General features: G+C 37.6%; 1 protein-coding gene across 2 annotated transcripts in view; it reads right to left on the bottom strand.

The window, feature by feature from the left end:
* Positions 1-1,519: 1,519 nt before the first annotated feature.
* The window catches only part of eno2 (enolase 2), a 28,388-nt gene continuing 8,643 nt past the window's right edge, over positions 1,520-21,264 (bottom strand). For both annotated transcript variants that reach the window (XM_047384102.1, XM_047384101.1), the window contains exons 2-13: positions 16,867-16,952; positions 16,442-16,537; positions 15,567-15,625; positions 14,422-14,491; positions 12,604-12,737; positions 12,390-12,481; positions 12,163-12,293; positions 11,834-12,031; positions 11,545-11,746; positions 7,073-7,181; positions 6,803-6,861; positions 1,520-2,520 (exon numbers count right to left, since the gene is read on the bottom strand). In XM_047384102.1, the coding sequence (XP_047240058.1) occupies positions 2,451-2,520; positions 6,803-6,861; positions 7,073-7,181; positions 11,545-11,746; positions 11,834-12,031; positions 12,163-12,293; positions 12,390-12,481; positions 12,604-12,737; positions 14,422-14,491; positions 15,567-15,625; positions 16,442-16,537; positions 16,867-16,951 (1,305 nt within the window). In that variant the 5' untranslated portion in view covers position 16,952 and the 3' untranslated portion in view covers positions 1,520-2,450. The remainder of the gene's footprint in view (positions 2,521-6,802; positions 6,862-7,072; positions 7,182-11,544; positions 11,747-11,833; positions 12,032-12,162; positions 12,294-12,389; positions 12,482-12,603; positions 12,738-14,421; positions 14,492-15,566; positions 15,626-16,441; positions 16,538-16,866; positions 16,953-21,264) is intronic.

Below are 21,264 nucleotides of genomic sequence, written 5' to 3'. Positions count from 1 at the left end.
AATTTGTTCTCCCCTATGGGATCCATGGCCTGGTGAGGTGGTAGGTTATCTCTTAATTTTGCCTAGAATAAAATGTTCTATTGCTTTTTCCACAGCAAGTAAGTAGAGAGCGGGCCTCCTGTGTCCTGCTTTGTGCAGGACTGTACAGAATTTTTGTACCAATTACTATGAAGATACCAGTGGAGGTTCTCATATTAACGGCTGAATTGGCTGTGAATCAAACCGAGCCCATGTGGGTTGAAGTGTAAATTGATCTGTCACCACCTTCACTTCAGACATTTCATCTTCAGAAGCAATGTGCGGTTCTGTGAAAGTTTGTACCATGGATGCAAACACAAAGAGCAGTAACTGGGATGGAGCAGCAAACCTGAAGCTTGTGGAGCTTGTTAAAGTAAATTGCAAGTTATGTGCAACTTTATGTGCAGCAACAGCTACAAGGAAGGTGAGATGGCAGTTTTATGTTGTATGCAATATTATGAGCCTACAGGACTACTGTTGTATAACTGGATTAGTGCTGCTTTGGGTTTTTAACAAATATAGAAATAGGAGTAGTGGTTCGGGTTACTCTGGAAAACATAGATTACTTGAAAAGTTTTGATCTGCAGAAAGAGGGCATCATCCAGTGTGTCAGTCATGCAAGAATCAGTGGCTGTTCTTGAATGAATGGTGAACAGATATGAATCATGAATGAAAGAAAGAAACTGCTCAGACTGGAGCTATGGTTTCTCTGCAATGAAATGACTCAGCTGAAGTGATTCCAGGGGTCTTAGGCATGTCCTACTTGGACAAGTCATTGAGCTGGTGGAACAAGATATCCCTTTGGCCTTGGAACATCTTGAGATCCCCCAGGAGCAGTGTCTTTTTTTCACCTGATACCTGCATGACTAATCCTCAAATAAGTTCGTAAAAATAGATAAATTAATACATGGATGCTATTCTGTCAGTTATTACCTTGCTTTTCAGTGGTTTTTAGTTGATCCGTCCAATGCTCTGCTGTTCTTTTCCCTTAATCTCTCTTCCTGTTGACTCTTGCTTTCAGGGCCTGATCCACATCAGGTTCTAGTTTTGTGCTGTTCTGAGCAATATGAGGTTTTAATACCATTCAATACCATTTTATTTCAACATTCTCTAGTGATAGCTGCTTTATGTGCTATTGTAGCTGCAAACAGAGACACCTTTTCTCTTGTTTCATCATTATCCAACTTTTGTTTCTTCCTTTACCTTTCTTATGTTCTTATCTGTTATCATGCATTTGTATCCTCTAATTTCCTTCCACAAAAACACTGCGACAGCTGTTTTGTTGTACACGAGCATAAAGCTTTTTCTCACAAGACTGCCTTCTGAATATGGATTCAACAGATTAGTAGCCTTCAAAATATTTTATTTCAATGGTTATCCAATGATGTTTTGAAATCACATGATCCTATCCGAGATATGAACATACAGTATGTGTCATCATAAGCAGCTTATGAGGAAAGATTCCGAAGAAATGCAGATACAGAAAGAGTAGAAGCTTTGATTGAAATCTTAGAACATCATTTTATTTCACATATTTTCACATTATTTTCATTGACAAGCTTTCTGTTATTGTTTTCAGTTGTTTTTTTTCATTGCTCTTTCTTCTTTTTTGACACAGCTATTCTATGGACAAACAGAGTGGAACCAAAAGGCTCGAAGGGGTTCGGGTTTTAAGGTTTTGCTTTTTTTTCTTTCAGGACAGAAGCAGGACTTCAAGCATGAAGGACAAACAATCAGATTCACACCAGGTTGAGAAGAAAACAGGGACAATTAAAACCGTGACACAGACACAACAAGAAGAAGGAGAGTAAAATATGTAGAGAGAAAAGGGGGAGGATAGAGCTGGGAGGAGTGCAGGTACTTGAGTGACCAAGATGAGAGTGTGAGACAGCTGAGTGTGTGTGTGTTCAGGTATTACAGTGTTTTTTCTTATTGTTCTTGTTGTTTTCACTCAGTTCCTACATTTGCATCATCCTCGTTTGGTCTTAAAACTTTGACTTCTTCGTCTCTTTCAGTTGCGTGCTTCAGACTACATTTTTCTACAGAATTTCTATTTATTTACCTGTTTTTTTACAACTATATTCTCTATTTTTTTCAGGCCTGTCTTCTGGCTTTACATGGACTATTCCTACAGTAACAGTGCATGTCTGGCTTATAGATTCTAGGGTTTTTTAGTGTTTCCCTGCATGTGCGTTTTCAGGTGTTGCATTAGTGTGTGTGTGAGTCTGCATACAGCATACATATTACCTCCCTTCTTTTAAATCTAGTGCATATTTGATTTATTTTGCTTGGCTCTTTTGCGAGTGTATTTTTCCTGAATTTGCGTGGTCTTTCTTTGTACATGGCTCATTCCTTGTTAGTTGTTTGTGTCAGTTTGCGTGGGCATTTTGCGTGCGTTGAGTGTGTGAGTCATTCTCGTCTGTCAGCTGGTTTCACAGGACGCTTGGGTTCCTGAAGTTATGGCCTGCGAAGCGAGCCTGGTCGCCCAGCTCCTCCTCGATCCTTCAAAAGAAGAGACAGACAGAGGTCTTTACATGAACCTGTTTTACATTTTTATTGTATTTTGATTCCCGTAAAATCTCTCTCGAGATCTTTCGGAGTCCTGGCTTCTCTCCAATGTACTCTTCTGTTCAGCTAACTCCACAGCTTTTCTAAATGACTTTCTGGGTTGATCTGACCTCGTGTAACACCCTTTAGCTGTCTGCCAGAGGCCACCAGATGTTTATTTTAAAAAATCCTTGATATTTCAAAGTGTTCAGGATGCCCAACAAGACAAACAAGCCGACAGCATCACAGATTCTCCACCATACGGCAGGCATGAGCCACATACAGTAGTATCTCTCACTGGAGCTTGGCAAATTACAAGTAAGTGTTTGTATCTTTGATGGAAGGAAAGAGAAGGCTTTTTACTGGTATATCTTCCAAAGAACCTGTTAGCATGTAAATAGTGTCTAATAGTTGCCATGAATACTTTGTGACCCCCCCAACATGAAAGGTTTCTTCCATCCTTTATCTTATTACCCACTGTGTAGTGCTAACCTGGGTCTTCGTCCAGCTTTGTCTGTCACAGTCCCACATGCCTTAAACATTTTAGTTGTTGCCATCTTTACGCTATATTTATTTGTAGTCAGTTCCTGGTTTATAATTATCAAGGCACATCTCCATTACCTAAATGCCATGTTCACTTGTTTTCCCCATGTTGAATAATATGAGCACGTAGCAGTCTTCAAATGGACATATGATAGACACATTATATTAAGAAGAGGGACCTAAAGAAGGTACAAGGTAACCCTTACAGTAAATGAGGATTGCTATGAAGACAACATTTTTTAGACGACATGTCCAGAGGTTAGATGTCCTTTCTGATTAATGCCCCTGTAAGCATTTCCAGCCTCCACTTCCTCTCCTGTTCTTCCACAGCAGTCCAATGGGATTAAACTGCTGAGCTAATCCCACCTCCTCCTACTCTACCTGCTCCCTCCAGCAGCTGACTGGCTCGGACACATGGGGTGACACCAGCAATGCTGTCGGCTGTCACGTTAATTAGCTTGGACTCTAAGTACTAAAATAGAGCAGGCAACTAAGAAGATGTGGTTCTGCAGAGCTGCTGCACTGTCTAATTTGAGTTGAGCTGAAAGAGGACACAGAACTATGGCAAAACTGAAAAATGTGTAAATGTTTTATTTAGAGCGTAACAATTTTGAAACATTTTGTCCATTTCTCTGAAGCTAAGAATGGTAGACTTTTTCATTTGAGTAATCAGTTAAATTTGAAGATGAATACTTTCAGACTTTGCACATTTCTTTAAGAAACGTTTTCTGATATGGTGTACACAGTACACCATAAATATAAATATTCTTGAACATTTTAAATGTCACATGCAAAAAACATATTTTTACATAGAAGAAAAGAATTTCCTGACCAGAGCACAGTGGAAAAACATGGAAACCCTTCTGATCTTAATATTTCACAGCAAAATACTGCTCACTGTTCAGTTGCAGAGTTGATCAAACTCAGATCCTGGTAGGTGCAAAGTCAAAATCTTACAAGTGAAGTGACTCGTACTCGTACTTGACGTCCCTCTTCCCAGACACCTCCTCCAGCTCCTCTGGGTGGAGCCCAAGGCGTTCCCAGGCCAGCCGAGAGACATAGTCCCTCCAGCGTGTCCTGGGCCGTCCCCTGGGCCTCCTCCCGGTGGGACGTGCCTGGAACACCTCCCAAGGAAGGCGTCCAGGAGGCATCCGGTATAGATGTCCGAGCCACCTCAACTGGCTCCTCTTGATGTGGAGGAGCAGCGGCTCTACTCCGAGCCCCTCCCGGATGGCCGAGCTCCTCACCCTATCTCTAAGGGAATGCCCGGCCACCCTACGGAGGGAGCTCATTTCAGCTGCTTGTATCTGGGATCTCGTTCTTTCGGTCATGACCCAAAGTTCATGGCCATAGGTGAGGGTAGGAACGTATGACCGGTAAATTGAGAGCTTTGCTTTTCGGCTCAGCTCTCTCTTCACCACAACGGACCGGCACGGATAGTGGCCAGGTCACTACGTGATACTGGTGGAGGAAAACGTTTCCTGACTCGCTCCTCCAAAACACCCCAAAGTGGCTCAATAATATTTAGATCCGATGACTGTGCAGGCCATGGGAGATGTTCAACTTGACTTTCATGTTCATCAAACCAATCTTTCACCAGTCTTGCTGTGTGTATTGGTGCATTGTCATCCTGATACACGGCACCGCCTTCAGGATACAATGTTTGAACCACTGGATGCACATGGTCCTCAAGAATGGTTCGGCAGTCCTTGGCAGTGACGCACCCATCTAGCACAAGTATTGGGCCAAGGGAATGCCATGATATGGCAGCCCAAACCATCACTCTGGGCATTCAACAGTCTGGGTGGTACGCTTCTTTGGGGCTTCTCCACACCGTAACTCTCCCAGATGTGGGGAAAACAGTAAAGGTGGACTCATCAGAGAACAATACATGTTTCACATTGTCCACAGCCCAAGATTTGTGCTCCTTGCACCATTGAAACCGACGTCTGGCATTGGCATGAGTGACCAAAGATTTGGCTATAGTAGCCCGGCTGTGTATATTGACCCTGTGGAGCTCCCGACGGACAGTTCTGGTGGAAACAGGAGAGTTGAGGTGCACATTTAATTCTGCCGTGATTTGGGCACCCGTGGTTTTATGTTTTTTGGATACAATACGGGTTAGCACCCGATCATCCCTTTCAGACAGCTTCCTCTTGCGTCCACAGTTAATCCTGTTGGATGTGGTTCGTCCTTCTTGGTGGTATGCTGACATTACCCTGGATACCGTGGCTCTTGATACATCACAAAGACTTGCTGACTTGGTCACAGATGCGCCAGCAAGACGTGCACCAACAATTTTTCTTCTTTTGATCTCTGGTATGTCACCCATAATGTTGTGTGCATTTCAATATTTTGAGCAAAACTGTGCTCTTACCCTGCTAATTGAACCTTCACACTCTGCTATTATTGGTGCAATGTGCAATCAATGAAGACTGGCTACCAGGCTGGTCCAATTTAGCCATGAAACCTCCCATACCAAAATGACAGGTGTTTCAGTTTCATTGTCCAACCCCTGTATATGTATATATGTATATGTGTATATGTATGTATATTGTCAAAATAAGGTGAGATCTACGTTCAATGCTCTATAAACAATGTATAAGTGTTCCCAACATGTCAGATATTTATTAGCTGAATTTATAGAAAAACTGATCAGACTGCCCTGCAGTTAGAGTTAGTATGAGCATTTAGAATGCTGAGGTGAGTAATCAGTGCAGACAGAAAATTTGAATAGCAAAACATGAGATTTTTCACTCACATTATTTAGTCTTTACTACAACATTTGAGTAGCAGTTGTGTAAATTCTATATCAGTGGCAACTATTTGTAACTAAGGCTGCCTATCTTCAAATTCCTTTCAAAGGCAAAGTACACACACAATAGCGTGACATGCATATTTAAAACACTTTTCTAAGGACGTTCAGTCTTTTTTTTCATTGCTCAAAAACCAATAAAAAATAAAAGCACTGAGAAAAAGGGGTCATTGTTTTTAAATAAACCCCTAACTAATTTATTCTGTATTCTAAACTAAATATAGGGCTTATGTTCAAATGTAGCCATTTAAATCAGTGCTATCAAGCTCACCTCACTGGAGCTTCATTACATTTGCTTCCATGTCACTGTTTTGTTTCTTCTTTTGTTACATACTTTTAAATTACTTCAACTATAAACGTTTTTGTCTCTTTTTTTTTGTATTGTTTTTATTTTATTTTTGTTCTTAATGTAATGATTTCCCTTTGATAAAAATTCTGTTCACCAGTTCTATCAGATTAAACCAATGCAAATGCTATAATTGATTAAAGTTTTCCCATAGAAAAATATTTTATTTGTCGTTATAGATTAGAGATGTGGGATATAAACTATATATACTAACCTGGTTCCAGTTTTCCATGTAATTAATCTATTTTCTTCACCCATCTACATTTATTGTTTATATTTTTTGCAGGTGCAGTTTGGAGTTTGCAAAGAAAAAAATAAATGACAACAGTTTTGTTTCCCAATGAAGACACAAATTATTTGTGATTTTTCTATTAAGGTTAGCATAGGGTTATTAGCATACATTGTGTGAAGTACTGTCTCATTGTCAAAGTACATAGAATATCAATGATATCAGCAAAAACTGAGGTCCATAAAGCTTCATTGGACACCTAAAATGTGTGAATAGCAGGGTTGTGTCTCTGCAGCCAACTTACCTCATGAGCTGGTTGTATTTGGCCAGTCGCTCAGATCTGCAGGGGGCGCCAGTCTTAATCTGCAAGAGAGAGAGAAGTAAGACAAACTGTAGACAAACCAAACTAAAGTGGAAGTGAACCTTTGGTGAGTCAGAGATGGAGATTTAAGTGCAAAGATGCAGAAAGCGTGAAGAACTTTTATTGAATCAATGCACAATACACGTCCTGTGTTGATTTAAAGCTCTGCTGGGAGTTTGCTTATAAAGAGTATATTTGTGTAAGAGAGTTCACCTGTCCAGTACAGAGTCCCACCACCAGGTCAGCAATAAAGGTGTCCTCTGTCTCCCCTGAGCGATGGCTGACCATCACACCCCAACCATTGGCCTGAGCCAATTTGCACCTGAATGTGAAATCATAATCTTAGAAACATAATTTTCATGGTAATCTATAAAAAACAAAATTACTACAGTATCCAGAGGCAGGAAGAGTAACTATAGATTACACTCAAGTATGAGTAGAATTACTTTAATACATTTTACTTGAGTAAAAGTAAAAAATAGTTATCCAGAAAATCACTGAAGTAAGACTCAGGTACTTAGTACTACTCAGATACTGAGGAGCTGTTTGATCACAACAACTCATTTTGTGAAAATTATGTCATCAGTTCAGTTATAAAGTTTTGAAAAAATGAAAAACAATTAGAAAAAAACATTTTTACAAAATAACAAATTTAACCAGAATAAAAACCTATAAACCGTTTGAGAACAATAGTTACAATGGGTAATGTGTGTATGCAAGAACATTGTAAAGTTCTTACAGTGACAATTTATACTATGTACTGTAAGTTCACTAGACCTCCAAATAGCACAAAAGGCTTAGCAGATAGAAAATTACACTACAACAAATGTTTGTAAATTCAAGAAGTCTCACTTACACCAACTATGAAGGACTGTGTCCAGTTCATTTCTGGTTAAAACCCCTATAGTAATTCACTTCATAATAATATTAAACAAGTAAAAGTACAAAGTATGGTGCAGTGAAACTACACCTAGAAGTACCTATTTTCATAAACTAATTTGAATAAATTTTGACTGAGTAATTGCAACTAGTTCCTACCCACCTCTGGTAGCATCTCAACCTCTGAGCAAGTTCTGCTGCTGTGACCTGCAGCATGTAACTAACTCTCCATCTAGTATGAAGCAACTCTTCAAACAAGAAAAATGCTCGGAACAAAAGCAGTTATTTAGCCCATTCTGATAAGAAAATAAATCACTGTTCTGCTTTGCCACCTTAAAAAGGGTGAACTTCCACAAGATAAAACAGACAGCTGAGAGTTACTGCAGCACCTTTTCCGAAATGAATAAATTCACCTTTAGAACATCAAACCAAACAGAGAAAATATGCTGGAAATACAGATACAGATCATAATAGTCTAGTTGAAGTACCAAGTGTTCGCCACATGGTGTGTCTCATTCATTAACATTTGTTCATCAAAAGTCAAATTATGCTTTGCAAAAACATCTAAAAACAACACAGTGGGCCTCAAGCTGCATGCTTGGGACAAAGGACATAAAACATCAAGCCCAAACTGAATGACACAGGAAAGTAGCAAGTTGAGATTGGTTTGCTTACAAAAGGAACTGAGCTAACTCTCTACAATTGTTGGCACCCCTGCCGGACATGTTTAAATAGCCATATGCAGTACCATAATCTTTTGCTGAACATTTTAGAAAAAGCCAACCTCATTTCTGAGTGCATGTACTTAGCGAGGTAGAATATTACAAAATAATAGTTCTTAAGAAAAACACACTGCAAAAATTATTGTAACCTTTGCTGTTGTTTCTTTGTAAAACCTGTTTCTATCAGCAAAACACAGTACTTTCTCCATGACATTTCTCCAGGTTGGAGTACACTCCAGTGTATACACGGGGGACTCTTTGACCGTTCTCTGCTAGATCATCTACCTCTATACATCATCCAGGGTTCTCTCTTATGATCTCTGAAATCCAACTGAAAACTCTAAAGATTATCAATTTTCATGATCATGGGAGAGGCTACAAGAGTTTTATTTAAAATGTCCTGGCATTTGAAAGAGTCATGATTTTATACACTCTAACAAGATTCTCAGGGCCTTTAGAGAAACAAACCCGCGGCATCACATCTTTATCACCATACTTCAAGGTGGGCATTATGTAGATGTTTTTTCACACATTCATCCTTTGTTTCAAACCAAAACCACCTAAAGGTTTTGTTAACCAAAACTTAGTGTCATTGTCACCAAAGCAAACTGTTCTAGTTAAAGTTCCTGCTTAGCAATTGCCCCTCTTTGGAGACATTTTTCAGCTTCTTTACCATCCTGCTCACAGTGTGTGGTGGTAAGTCCAGTGTGTCACAGATCCAGTTGGTTTACATTTTTTAACCACCAATCTGACTGTAGATTGGGCAAGTTTAGGCTGAGAAAAGATTGGGTACAATGTTGACTGCATTATGAGGTCTTGTGGAAACATGAATTGCTTATTAACATAGACAAGACAAACAAGGAAGAGTTTGAAAGTAAAATCGAGAGAAATTCACAGTCGCTGGAACACAAAATCCATCTTTTCTCTCCACTCATAGCTGCAGTGTTGCATATATTACCCTCTTAATTGGGCGAGTGCATTAATCACATTATGATTCATTTGTAGCTGCAGGTCATCTGACAAGTTAACAACATGAAAATTAAGACATCTACTGATGCTCCAGGCTTTGTGGAATTTCCACTCAGCCAGCTGAGCTATTAAATATATCAGATTAATGATGCAGAGAGTTTTTTTATGAGATGGATCTAATACATCACAGATAGTGTCATTGGTTCTGTTGGTATCATTTAATCTTCTTCTCTCCTGCTGCAGGACTCTATGATTGATAGTTTCATAATGCTGAGGGACATTATGTTAAGCCTCTGATTTATGTCACACACAGTCAGGAGGTGAGTTCATATTTCTCTGCAAAAATGACTACAGATATATAGGTACAAAACAATCCCACGCAGCTAATCTAAATAAGCAGAAAATACGTTTTAATTAGGATCCGTGCTTTTAGTTTATAATCATTAGCACAAGGTTAGCATTGCTGACAGTGAGCTGACTCCCCATGTGTGTGCTTGCAGGACTGATTGATGACAAGACACAGAATCCTTTATGACCCAACAAGGTCAGAGCCTCCATGGCATGGTTCTGTTTGTTCCTTTTTATTTTACAGCAGAGTGGACTCAGATCTATTAGATAGACCACTAAATAAAGGTACTCAAAACAAACCTAGAATTTAGTTGGTTTTATTTACTGTGTGACATTGAGCTGCAGCAATAAAAGCTGAATTTATGCCTTTTGCACATTATTACCAGTAGATCCACAAATTTTACCACATCTGTCTGGTGCATTAACTTGTGCAAACTACCTTATGGGCCTGTAGATAAAAAAAAATAACATTTGCTTTTGACATTCTATTTCAAAGCACATATTAGGGTAAATATTGAGTTCGTAAGACTTACATGTTCTGTAAAGTAAAAAAAAACAAAAACATTTTCAAAACATGTTGCAAACAGACAACCATCTCTTAATTCCAACCTTAATGCACACATTTGAATACTTTATGAGACAATAAAAAATGACAAATTAATTTTTGTCAATAGTCTTGTCAGTTTTATTATGAGTTTGAGGTCATTTTGAATTTTTTTAGCTTCACTACTTAACTGTGTATATTTCTTCTTTTTTTTTTTTTTGCTCTTCGCTGCATATATTTCTACTGAGTGCTATTTATTGTTAGATTTTGCTTTGCTTGTTTTACTTAGTTTTCTTTTTACTTACGTATTAGGCTTCTTAGTTGGAGTCCGAATTTCAGACCTTGACATGTAAATGTGAGCTGGTATAACAATAAAAATCCTTGAATTTTTGAATTCCTGTAGTTATTAGGAATAACTTGTTTATTCAACTGCAGCTGCTATAACAAAGCTTCAAGCATTAAATAAATAAATAGTGTTACCTTCAGCTATACACGGCTGAAAAACACCTGTTGTAATTCTGCACACAAAACTCACAGTGTCATGATCCTTGAGTGTTTAGCTTTTGGTTTTTCTGTTAGTGTTGATTTTGTTTTTTATCTATGTTTTAAAGGTCTTGTCATATTCAGTTAACTTCTCTGTGTTTATTATTGTCATTAGGGTCTTGCCATGTAGATTTATTTGTTTGTGTTTAGTTTCTTACTTTCTTGCATTCTTCCATCTGTGCATTTTGTTTTTTTATGTTAATGCTTGGCTTTTATCTAGTTCAGCTCCTTGTGTATTATGTGTGTTTAGTATTTACTTTCCCTCAGTCTCCGTGTTTGCTCTCCTCCACAGCTGTTCCAAATCCCCCTCATTAAACTCACCCGAATCCAATGCTATTCTTCACCCTTACCTCAGTATATAAGCTGACTAGTTTTCATTGTTCATTACTGGTTACTGCTGTTACTCTTCCCGTGCTCCATGTCCTCACCTCTTCGTGAAGGTTCTGTAAGTTTTCTGTTAATCCATCATTAAACCTTCTATCATGTCTATATATAGTTCTTTAAACCCACAATATATGCCACACAGGGCTTCTGAAAACACAGAAATATATGTAGATGCTGGTATTTTCCTACAAATTGAATAAAATGGTGGAACCTTTACGTGATAAAGTCAAACGCATTTTTGTGTACACTGATGACATATTTTACAACTTCACCCCCTTAAAAAAAAGCAGACCTACGCCTGTATAGCTTCAGTGACGGTGCCGATCTGGTTGACTTTGAGCAGCAGGCAGTTACAGGCTCGCTCCTCCGCAGCTTTCTCTATCCTCTTTGGGTTGGTAACTGTCAAGTCGTCTCCAACAACCTGAATCCCCACCTGGGCCGTCAGACATGACCAGGCTTCCCAGTCATCCTGGTCAAATGGGTCCTCGATGGAGACCACTGGGAGGAAACATGGATAGATGACTCAGGCTGTAAGGAAACCGATAAGGGTTTTTTGTATTGATTATCAAACACAAGGTGTTGCACCTGGGTAATTATTGACAAAGCTTTGGTAGATGTCAGCCAGCTCTTCTGCACTGATGTGTCGTGACGAATCCGGGGGGGATTTGAAGTCCAGGTCGTACTTGCCCTCGCGGTAGAACTCTGAGGCGGCCACATCCATCCCAACTACCACTTTGTCTGTGAAACCTGCTTTCTCTATGGCAGTCTGCAGCAGGTCCAGGGCTGAGCAGCGAATGACACATTGAAGGGAGAAGAGATGGACACATGATAAAAAAGTAAAGATAACAAACAAAAGCTTGGAAGCAGGATGACTTTAATTTAATTATTTTCTCTTCAAACATTTCCATCCTCACCCTCACTGTTCTCCAAGATGTTTGGAGCAAACCCTCCCTCATCTCCAACGTTAATAGCATCCTGACCATATTTCTCGTGAATCACACCCTTCAGTGTGTGGTAGAGCTCAGATCCTATCCTCAGAGCCTCCCTGAAAACCACATCACGGGAACGAGAAGATGAATCCAGTGATTATGGATGAAAAAAAAAAAAACTGCAATTGTTGAAAAATAAATACATTTCTTACTTGAAAGACTCGGCCCCAACAGGCAGAACCATGAACTCCTGCATGGCAAGTTTGTTTCCTGCATGAGATCCTCCATTTATCACATTAAAGGCCTGAAAGAAGGGGGATAAACGGCTTAAAAAACAGCAGAACAAAAATGTAGGGGGTTAAATATTTTTGTTGTACTGTTGCTACAACAAGAGTATTTTGTGATATTATTGTGAATTAGACTAACAGGAACCGGGAGCACAAGCTCAGTGTTTCCAGCTAGGTCAGCTATGTGGCGGTACAGAGGGACGTCCTTTTCTGCTGCCCCGGCTTTACAGATGGCGAGAGATACTCCCAAAATGGCATTGGCTCCGAACTGAGCTGTTTGACAAGCCATTTGATAGGAAAAGACAGGAGTTAGTATCAAATATTGTTGTAAGATTGTATTTTGGTGTTATGAGGACAGGAAGATAAAAATAAATGTAATAAACAAAATAAGCAATTCCTTCTTACTTCACTTATAACTTTTTCTTGCCTTTTACCAATTAAGCAACGTTTAAGGTTCAGTTTAGAGTAAAACAGTCCCTCTAATAAAAATGTTGAATTTCTATGTTTCTTTTAACTTTTAATTCACCTTTACTAATTACTTTTATTTTTATGCTTTTAGATGATGTTTTTGTTAAGGGAACAGATTATTTTTTTTTTATAGTAAAAGCACAAAATGTGCCAAATTTCCCAAACATTGGTGCAAAGTGAAATATTTTGCTCTGAGAATGGCAGTTGTTGAGATGAACTGTTAACTGCTATGTTAGGAACTGATAGTAACCTGATTTTAACACATTATGTATCATGGATGGATGGATGGATGGATGGATGGATGGATGGATGGATGGATGGATGGATGGATGGATGACACTTTTAAAGTGTACACAGTGATCCATTTTTATGCATTTCACCAGTGATTTCAACCAAGTTTTTATTATTATTTTGCTATAATTCTGTAAAAGTCAGAAAACCAAAGCTTGCAATCCAGACATAGGTATTTTCTCTGACTAAATTTTAGTTTAAAGTTTAAAAAACTAAAGTTAATGTAAACTTGTGCTTTTTTTTAAATGCATCTTATGAGCTGTAACTTTTTACTGACAAAATAATGGTGCTTGAATTTATAAAAACGTTTAGATATGTTGCATAAATTGCTGAAACTTAAGGTTTAATCAAGGTTAAGAAAGGATTTCATGTGGACTAAAATATAGTTATTCTTCCAGTAAAATAAACTGTTTGATAATTATTGCTATGATAGGGCTGCATGGTGGCGCAGTTGGTAGCACTGTTGCCTTGCAGCAAGAAGGTCCTGGGTTCAATTCCCAACCAGGGGTCTTTCTGCATGGAGTTTGCATGTTCTCCCCATGCATGTGTGGGTTCTCACCAGGTACTCTGGCTTCCTCCCACAGTCCAAAGACATGCCTGTTAGGTTAATTGGTCACTCTAAATTGCCCTTAGGTGTATGAATGAGTGTGTGCTTGGTTGTTTGTGTGTTGCCCTGTGATGGACTGGCAACCTGTCCAGGGTGTACCCTGCCTCTCACCCATAGACTGCTGGAGATAGGCACCAGCTCCCCCATGACCCACTATGGAACAAGCGGTAGAAAATGACTGACTGATAATTATTGCTGCCGTTTGTGACTTAAATAATTATTTCCGACTGATTCATTTTTTCATGTTTATTGTACCTACTTATATTATTTCTCCTAACAAACCATTTTCATGGCTGCTAGCTGTGCTTCCTCAAATGATTACTTGTACTGTTAGGAAGTTTAAATAAATTTACAGTGCATTTATTCATCAAAGATGTGAGTTTGTGTTCTCTGAGCCAAAGCAATCTATTTGCTATGTCTTGTTACCGTCTGTATTTATGCAGCTTATTGCTCTGCAAAGGACTCCGTGACAAATGAGGCTTTGGTGCAAACATTTTTTTAAATATGTGTTAGTTACTGAACATGGGAGCTTTCCAGCTGGCTGATAGTCTGATGATGTGGTATTAGTCATCCTATCGTGTTTTGACTCACATTTGTTGTCTGTGCCATCCATTTCGATCATCATGTTGTCCAACTGCTCCTGTTCCTCCACACTGATACCCTGCAGACAGCAAACATTCATACATTTTTCATAAAACTTATTAATCAAATAGCAAGGAAACTGCATCACAAAATTATAGTTTTTATAAAGGCTTAAAAAACGTTCTATGTACATAGTTCTTGTTTAATCTCTGTATTTGAGGTAATTCAGAACTTATGTAAGATTTAAAACCAAACTGCCTAAATAACTAAGATTGCTTTTGTTCAGAACTTAGCAGAATTGTTAGCATTTGGACAGGTTTGTGACTATGTATTGTTAAACGTAATTACAATATATACAGTTAATTGGACTGAACTGAACTGCATGCAAATCAGTATAAATTTGACATCTTTGGATTTTTGTAAAATGTTGTAAAAGGTATTGTATTTTGAGTTAATACCATGTAAATAAATTGAATTAAGTCGACTTTAATTGGCAGTGAAACAGGTTAAAAGCCTAGAAGTATGTAAGAATTAGATAATGGAACAAGTTTTCAAAATTTTTCTCCTCTCTTTCCTTTGAAAATAAGAGGAGGGACTCTATTTGTTCAGTTAGATATGTACATTATGTGTCATTATTCTGAAAGTACAGTAAAGATATGCTTTTCATATTTATATATGAGATTAGTTGGCAAGGTACCTGTCTGATTATGATTCTGTTTTATGCAGGCTGTTGCTGTTTTTGATATGGGCCATGTAGGCAGTTGCCCAGGGCAGCATAAGAAAGGGGACTTCATTTGACCATTTGTTTTCTCTTACTCGTACTATTAAAAAAAATACTATCGGTTTTTATGCATACATATTACTGTTTATTTATTGTATATTTATGTAAATTTATGCAAATTGGACCTGTGAAAGTTTATAGGTGAGACCCATAGAGAACCAATACTTCCACAAAAGCTCAAATGCTCTTAAAAGGGAAAATATAACAAAAATGTACAAAAGCTCTCATAGGCACATCTGTCATTTTTAAGTAATGTGTTAATTGCCTTCACATTGTTTCATATGTTTCCATATCTGACCTTTGACAGCTGATTTAGGCTTGCTGCGAGTGAATTCTATTACTAATGAATATATAAATGTTTTTGATGACTTACAGAGGCGATAAGGGCTGGCGCCAGAGTATCGTTGATGTGTCCAACTGCCTTCAAAACACCTAAAGCAGAAAATGAAGAAAAACCTTTCTCTGAAAATAAAAGAGGTATATACAACAATGGAGAAAGTAGGATTTGACTAAATAAAGTAGAAAACGAGCAGCTTCAAATCTGTTTAATGTTTTAGAATAAAAACACCTCATAATAAACACAGATTGTTAAATTTTGTTCTAGTGTTTTACTCAGTCAAACACAAGACAACAAATTCAACAATGGGATTTTTTTGTTAAGTTATGGCCAAATACATGTTCACAGAGCACTTTTTATTTTCAAGTAAATTAGTTGGAACTAAACTTTAGTAATGGGTGGAGCTGCTGAAAGAATAGTTGTTGTCAAATAGGAAACTTACAAAAAACGACATCTGTCCCAGGTATAAAACTTAACTGAAAGTGTAAAATAAATCTTTAAAAAACAATAAATTGCATTGTATAAAAGTAAAGAGCTGTGTGACTAATGTCGTAAAAAAGTTATCACTATGTTTTATTTACTTTAGCAATTATTGCTTGTATGTATTTGTTTCAATGATATGAGACATTTTGATACATTATTGACACGAGGCTGCTTACGTGTAATATTTAAAACTATTTATGTCTTATATATATTTTAGTTGTAATATATAAAAGCATAAGTGTTTTCTGCAAATCACTTAAATGACAATGTTTAAGAAAACTATTATCCCTTATCTTAAACCCCAGAGTCTTAATGCAATATTTTTATTTCCAGAACCTTTAAGAGCTGGCTGTTGAATTACTTCATGCAGCTTTGAGTTTTTGCTGACAGTTGTTAAATATGGATGCCCAGCTGATTTGTTTTCTTACCTTTTCCCTTGAAGCGGCTTTTGTCGCCATCTCGGAGCTCCAGAGCCTCATATATCCCCGTGGATGCCCCACTGGGCACTGCAGCCCTGAACAGACCTACAAAAACAGAAGAAAATGTCATTGAAATGATTAAATGTCATGGATCTATAGGCAGGTCAAACAGAAAATAACATTCGAATGTAGACTCTCATCTGAATATCTATAATCTTGAGGATATCCTAATATCTTTTCCCAAGTTTCTGTTTTCAGCGGTTGTTGATTTTATAGCTTAATTGTTATTTCATGGTTAGATTGTTTATATTGTTTGCTGTAAAATAGGGTGAGATTTCTTCACCTCTAAACCTGAATAATGTTGATTATCTAGGCACAAACCAAACAACCAAGTCATAAACACTGATTTTTTTATTTTTGCAAAAGCAAATAACCTTTTTCGGTGCGAAGATCTACTTCCACAGTGGGGTTTCCCCGGGAGTCCAAGATCTCCCTGGCAACGATGCTGATGATCGACATCCTGAGGGGCAAACAGAGCAAAAGAGGCTGACTGACGACATCAGTCAAACTGTATTTTATCAACAAATCATAAATCAACTGTGAATCAAAATAATAAAAATGAATTTAAATGATCACAAACAAGTAATAGTAATATAGAGAATAAAATTAATGCTTTATGTTTCAATGGTGGCAGAGTAAAAATGTACATTTACACGTGAATCTGTAAGAGGCAACAGTAAACAGCAACCCAGCAGATTCAATGGAAAATTAAAAGTCACCACAATGGACTGGTTAGAAATTTAGACACTTGATGCTCACATGTCACAAGGAAAACCTTGCAGCGAAACAGAATTTTAGATCAAGCACCAACATTTCACTACTTTCATGCTGACTGATTTGGCCATAAATCAATCTCTGAAGTTGTGTCTTAGTCATGTTGACAAATATTTGTGGACAAAACTGCAACTGTAAGAGGAAAGTCTTGGGATATTTAAACCACATGCGACGGTGGCTCGGGCGGTAGGGGTCAGAGGGCCCGGTGGTGCCGACTGTATGGCAGCCCCAATTCTGTCAGTCTGCCCCACAGGCCAGCTGTGGCTACAATGTAGCTTACCACTGTCAGTGTAATGGGTAGATGACTGATTGTAGTGTGAAGTGCTTTCTTAGTCCTTGGACTGTGTAAAATGCTATGCAAGTGCAGACATGTTATCATTTCTCATGTGGCTGAGACTCATCAGATATGCTGTGTCAAAACTCAAACTATATATTTTTTAGGCACTAGTGGCCTTTACTGAACCACAGATGACAGGAAAGAGGCTGGAGAGAGGGGGAAGACATGCAGCAAATGTCCTGAGACTGGGAATTAAACCCAAGACAGCCGTGTTAGTTAGTTAGTTAGTTAGTTAGTTGGTTGGTTAGTTAGTTAGTTAGTTGGTTAGTTAGTTAGTTAGTTAGTTAGTTAGTTAGTTAGTTAGTTAGTTAGTTAGTTAGTTAGTTAGTTAGTTAGTTAGTTAGTTAGTAAATGCTTTGCTACAGTCACAAGTTAATGATTTTGTATTTGCCTTGTTTAGGAAATGTAACAGATTATGACTGGATGAATTTACAGCTTGCAAGTTTTTATGTAAAAACATTTTATGCAAGTATTTTAGTTATAAATCTTTATAACTTGCTCTACATTGCATCGAGACTACACTTACAAGTAGGTTAAAATATGTATATAACATAAAGGTAATTAGAATTCTACCACCACGTAATTTGTTTTTATGACACATTACCTTTATAATGTTCTGCTTTATTTCAAGCAAAATAGCACATGGCATATCCAGATTCACAGCATGAAACTGAGATTATGCTTCTCCTTCAAATGTTAGGCCAAAAGATAAGTTTAGAGTAGAATCTGCCTCTATACATGCTTACTCTTGTGCTGTATTCACAGTATCTTTATGTTTCCACTGAACCTGTTTACTCCTTCAGCTTTCTTGTATCCCAGGAGAAAAAGCTTGGAAACTCTTGTAGCACAAATGCAGGCTAGCTGCATCACTGAGTATTAGTCTACACCCTTGGAAAAAACAGCTCAGCCACTAGAGCTTTCACCTAAATAGGTCACAGCATCAATGCTCTCTGTCAAAAATCTAATGAAATCTTCATGCAAGAGTCTTTTATCAAAGATAAAATATTTAAGCTGTACTGACTTCTTTAACAATTGCATGTTTGCAAACATTTTATCCAAGACTTTTCTCCATTTTGATTTTTAATATACTTAATTAGTTCAGTGTCTGCAGCAGAAAAGGCCTATTTTTAGTAACATAACAACAAAGTTCTGCATGGTAAATTCAGTCCAATACAGTTTTATTTATAAACGCCAATTTACAACACATGTCATCTCAAGCCAGTTTACAAAGTCAGTTCAATGCAATTATACAGATTTTAAGTCGGGTACGTACATTCCAATTGACCCTAATAATCAATCAGTGCAGTCAGATTCAGTTTATCATTCAAATTGGTTAAAGAGTTTTCTATCTAAGGAAACCCAGCAGATTGCATCGTGTCAGTGACTTGCGGCATTCACTCCTCCTGCATGAGCATGTAAGCATAAAAATCTAGTCTGGTTTTACTATAAACAGAACATAATTCTTCTTGATAATATAAACCATAATAAGAAAGAAGTAAAAGGATAAAACTTAATGTTGTTAGCTAGCTAATATGTCTTTCTTGGAATGACAGAAAATATTTGTGCATGACCACTAAAAAAAATGCTCACATGAGGAAATAACGTGGAAGCATTTTACGACAACGGCATTATTAACATGGGCGTCTATTTCCTGCTAATTCTAATTTCTGGCAACACTGAATTTGAAAACTATGCTTTTAGTTGTGTTTAAATTAATTAAGAATCATGGCAATATTTAATATGGACCAAAAAAGTATTTAGCATTCTAAAATGTGAGTTTTGTTGGGAGGTTTTTTCAGTTTGGAAACAGATCATCTTTGAACCTATTCTCTTCAGACTGTATGCTTGGATTTTCCAAAATCTCAGTTAGATTTACAAAAAAATGGTACCTGAAGTTTGAATTTCATCTTGGAAAGGTGTAGCCAATATGGCTGCCACTCAAACTAGTTGATTAGGCAGAAATTAAATTATTTTCAGAACTTCTGATGGGCTGTGTCACAATAAACTAGAGACACGCACACATAATTGTGCAGTCTAACTGTAAGCATGGTGATCTATTGTTTACATGCATGAACTTATCGGCTCTGTTAGTATTAAGCCAGGCCTCGCTCTAACCGGGTGCGATGGCATTCCCAGATCAGAGCTCTAACTTCAGAGACAAATTGAATAAAATTGTTTTTTTCTGCTCTAATTTTTAATTTTACAGCAGCAGGGAGATGAGACAGAACACTTGAAAAAATTGAAGAAATTAAATTGACCTCCTGGCTGGCCTCTTCGTTCTCTGCCTTTTGTCCAAAATCACCTCTTGTCACTTTACATCCAATTCTTACATTCATATTAAAGTACAACATGAAATGACCAGCATCTCTCTGTGACAGACTGAACTGCCTCACATCTTAGGATAAAAATATATTCATTCTCTTTGACTGTGCTTTTTAAGCTTTTTTTTTTTTACCATCATGACATTATTAGCCTACACATTGGTGAAAACTATTGAAACCTCCTACCCCCAATACCATTTCTCCTTATCTGCGCTCTTCTCTGTTGGTGTCTGCCCTTTTTCTCCCCTTTGATATTCCAAACACGTAGAACTATAACTGCAGCAATATGTCAAAAAAATCCTTTTATGCTGTACTTGTTGTACTTTGCTGTATGAATACTTTATTGATCTGTGAGCTAAATTTAGCTGGTAGCTTGCTGAAATCCGGCACGGAGACTGTACTTTTCAACTACACTGACAGAAAGACGGAGAATCAGAAAGAGGGCTGTGGCCACTGCTTTTCTCTCCTCATTGCTTCAGAATATATTTGTATGAGTAGCAGTATTTTGTTCATTAATGATACAGGTAACATCTTAAATCAAACTTTGGGCAAAGAAGCTTGCTTGGTGAATAATTCTATAATCTGTAAATTTGTTTTGGGGAATAAAATCATATTTAATACAAATGGATTTTGTGACAAAAAACCTAATTTTAAAAAGACACACTGTTTTTGTGAGAAACTATCAGGCCAGTGTTTTGTGTTTTCTTACAATTTTATTTTCAAAGAAACCGATTTTTAAAATATGCTCTCTTTAAGCAACTTATCAAGGTCTAACAGTGTCTAAAGGTTTCAGTTTGTGATTCCAAACATAATTTATACAGTAATTCTGTGGTGAGTTATGTTAAGTCACCTTAAAAAGTTCACATACACTCATCATGGTCCTGAATATCATATTAATTTTGGCCTTCTAATATTAGAACTTTTCCTTTATCTCGGTTTAAGGAGCCTTCTTTCAAGGAAGAGTGGAGTGTATTTAAATTTGATGGTTAGCTTGCACAGACCTGACTATTCAGGTCTGTGCAAGGTCTTCAGACAATTTAACTTCATTTTTGAAATCTGTTCTGAACCTTGCTTCCCTCTCTGCTGATGGTTAAGTACAGCGCTGACAGCCTACAAATTCTTTCTCATTCAGCTCTTTCACTTATTGTAAGTCACAGGTTTTGAAAGGGTCAGGAAATGTAAATGGTGCTCAGCACAAGAAACAGGCAGAGAAGGTGAGAATCCGCTTGATCAGGAGTGAAAGAAATTGATGCGTGGGTGGGTTTTCTCTACAGGCAATCATTAATTTTATGGATACTGGTTCTTGTTTCCTTTTCAGTGATCCTTTAAGGCCCCACCCT

The sequence above is a fragment of the Girardinichthys multiradiatus genome, chromosome 13 (genome assembly GCF_021462225.1).
Source record: "Girardinichthys multiradiatus isolate DD_20200921_A chromosome 13, DD_fGirMul_XY1, whole genome shotgun sequence".
Classification (NCBI taxonomy): Eukaryota; Metazoa; Chordata; class Actinopteri; order Cyprinodontiformes; family Goodeidae; genus Girardinichthys; species Girardinichthys multiradiatus.
Note: the sequence above shows the minus strand (reverse complement) of the source record. Positions and strands in the feature narration are given on the sequence as shown.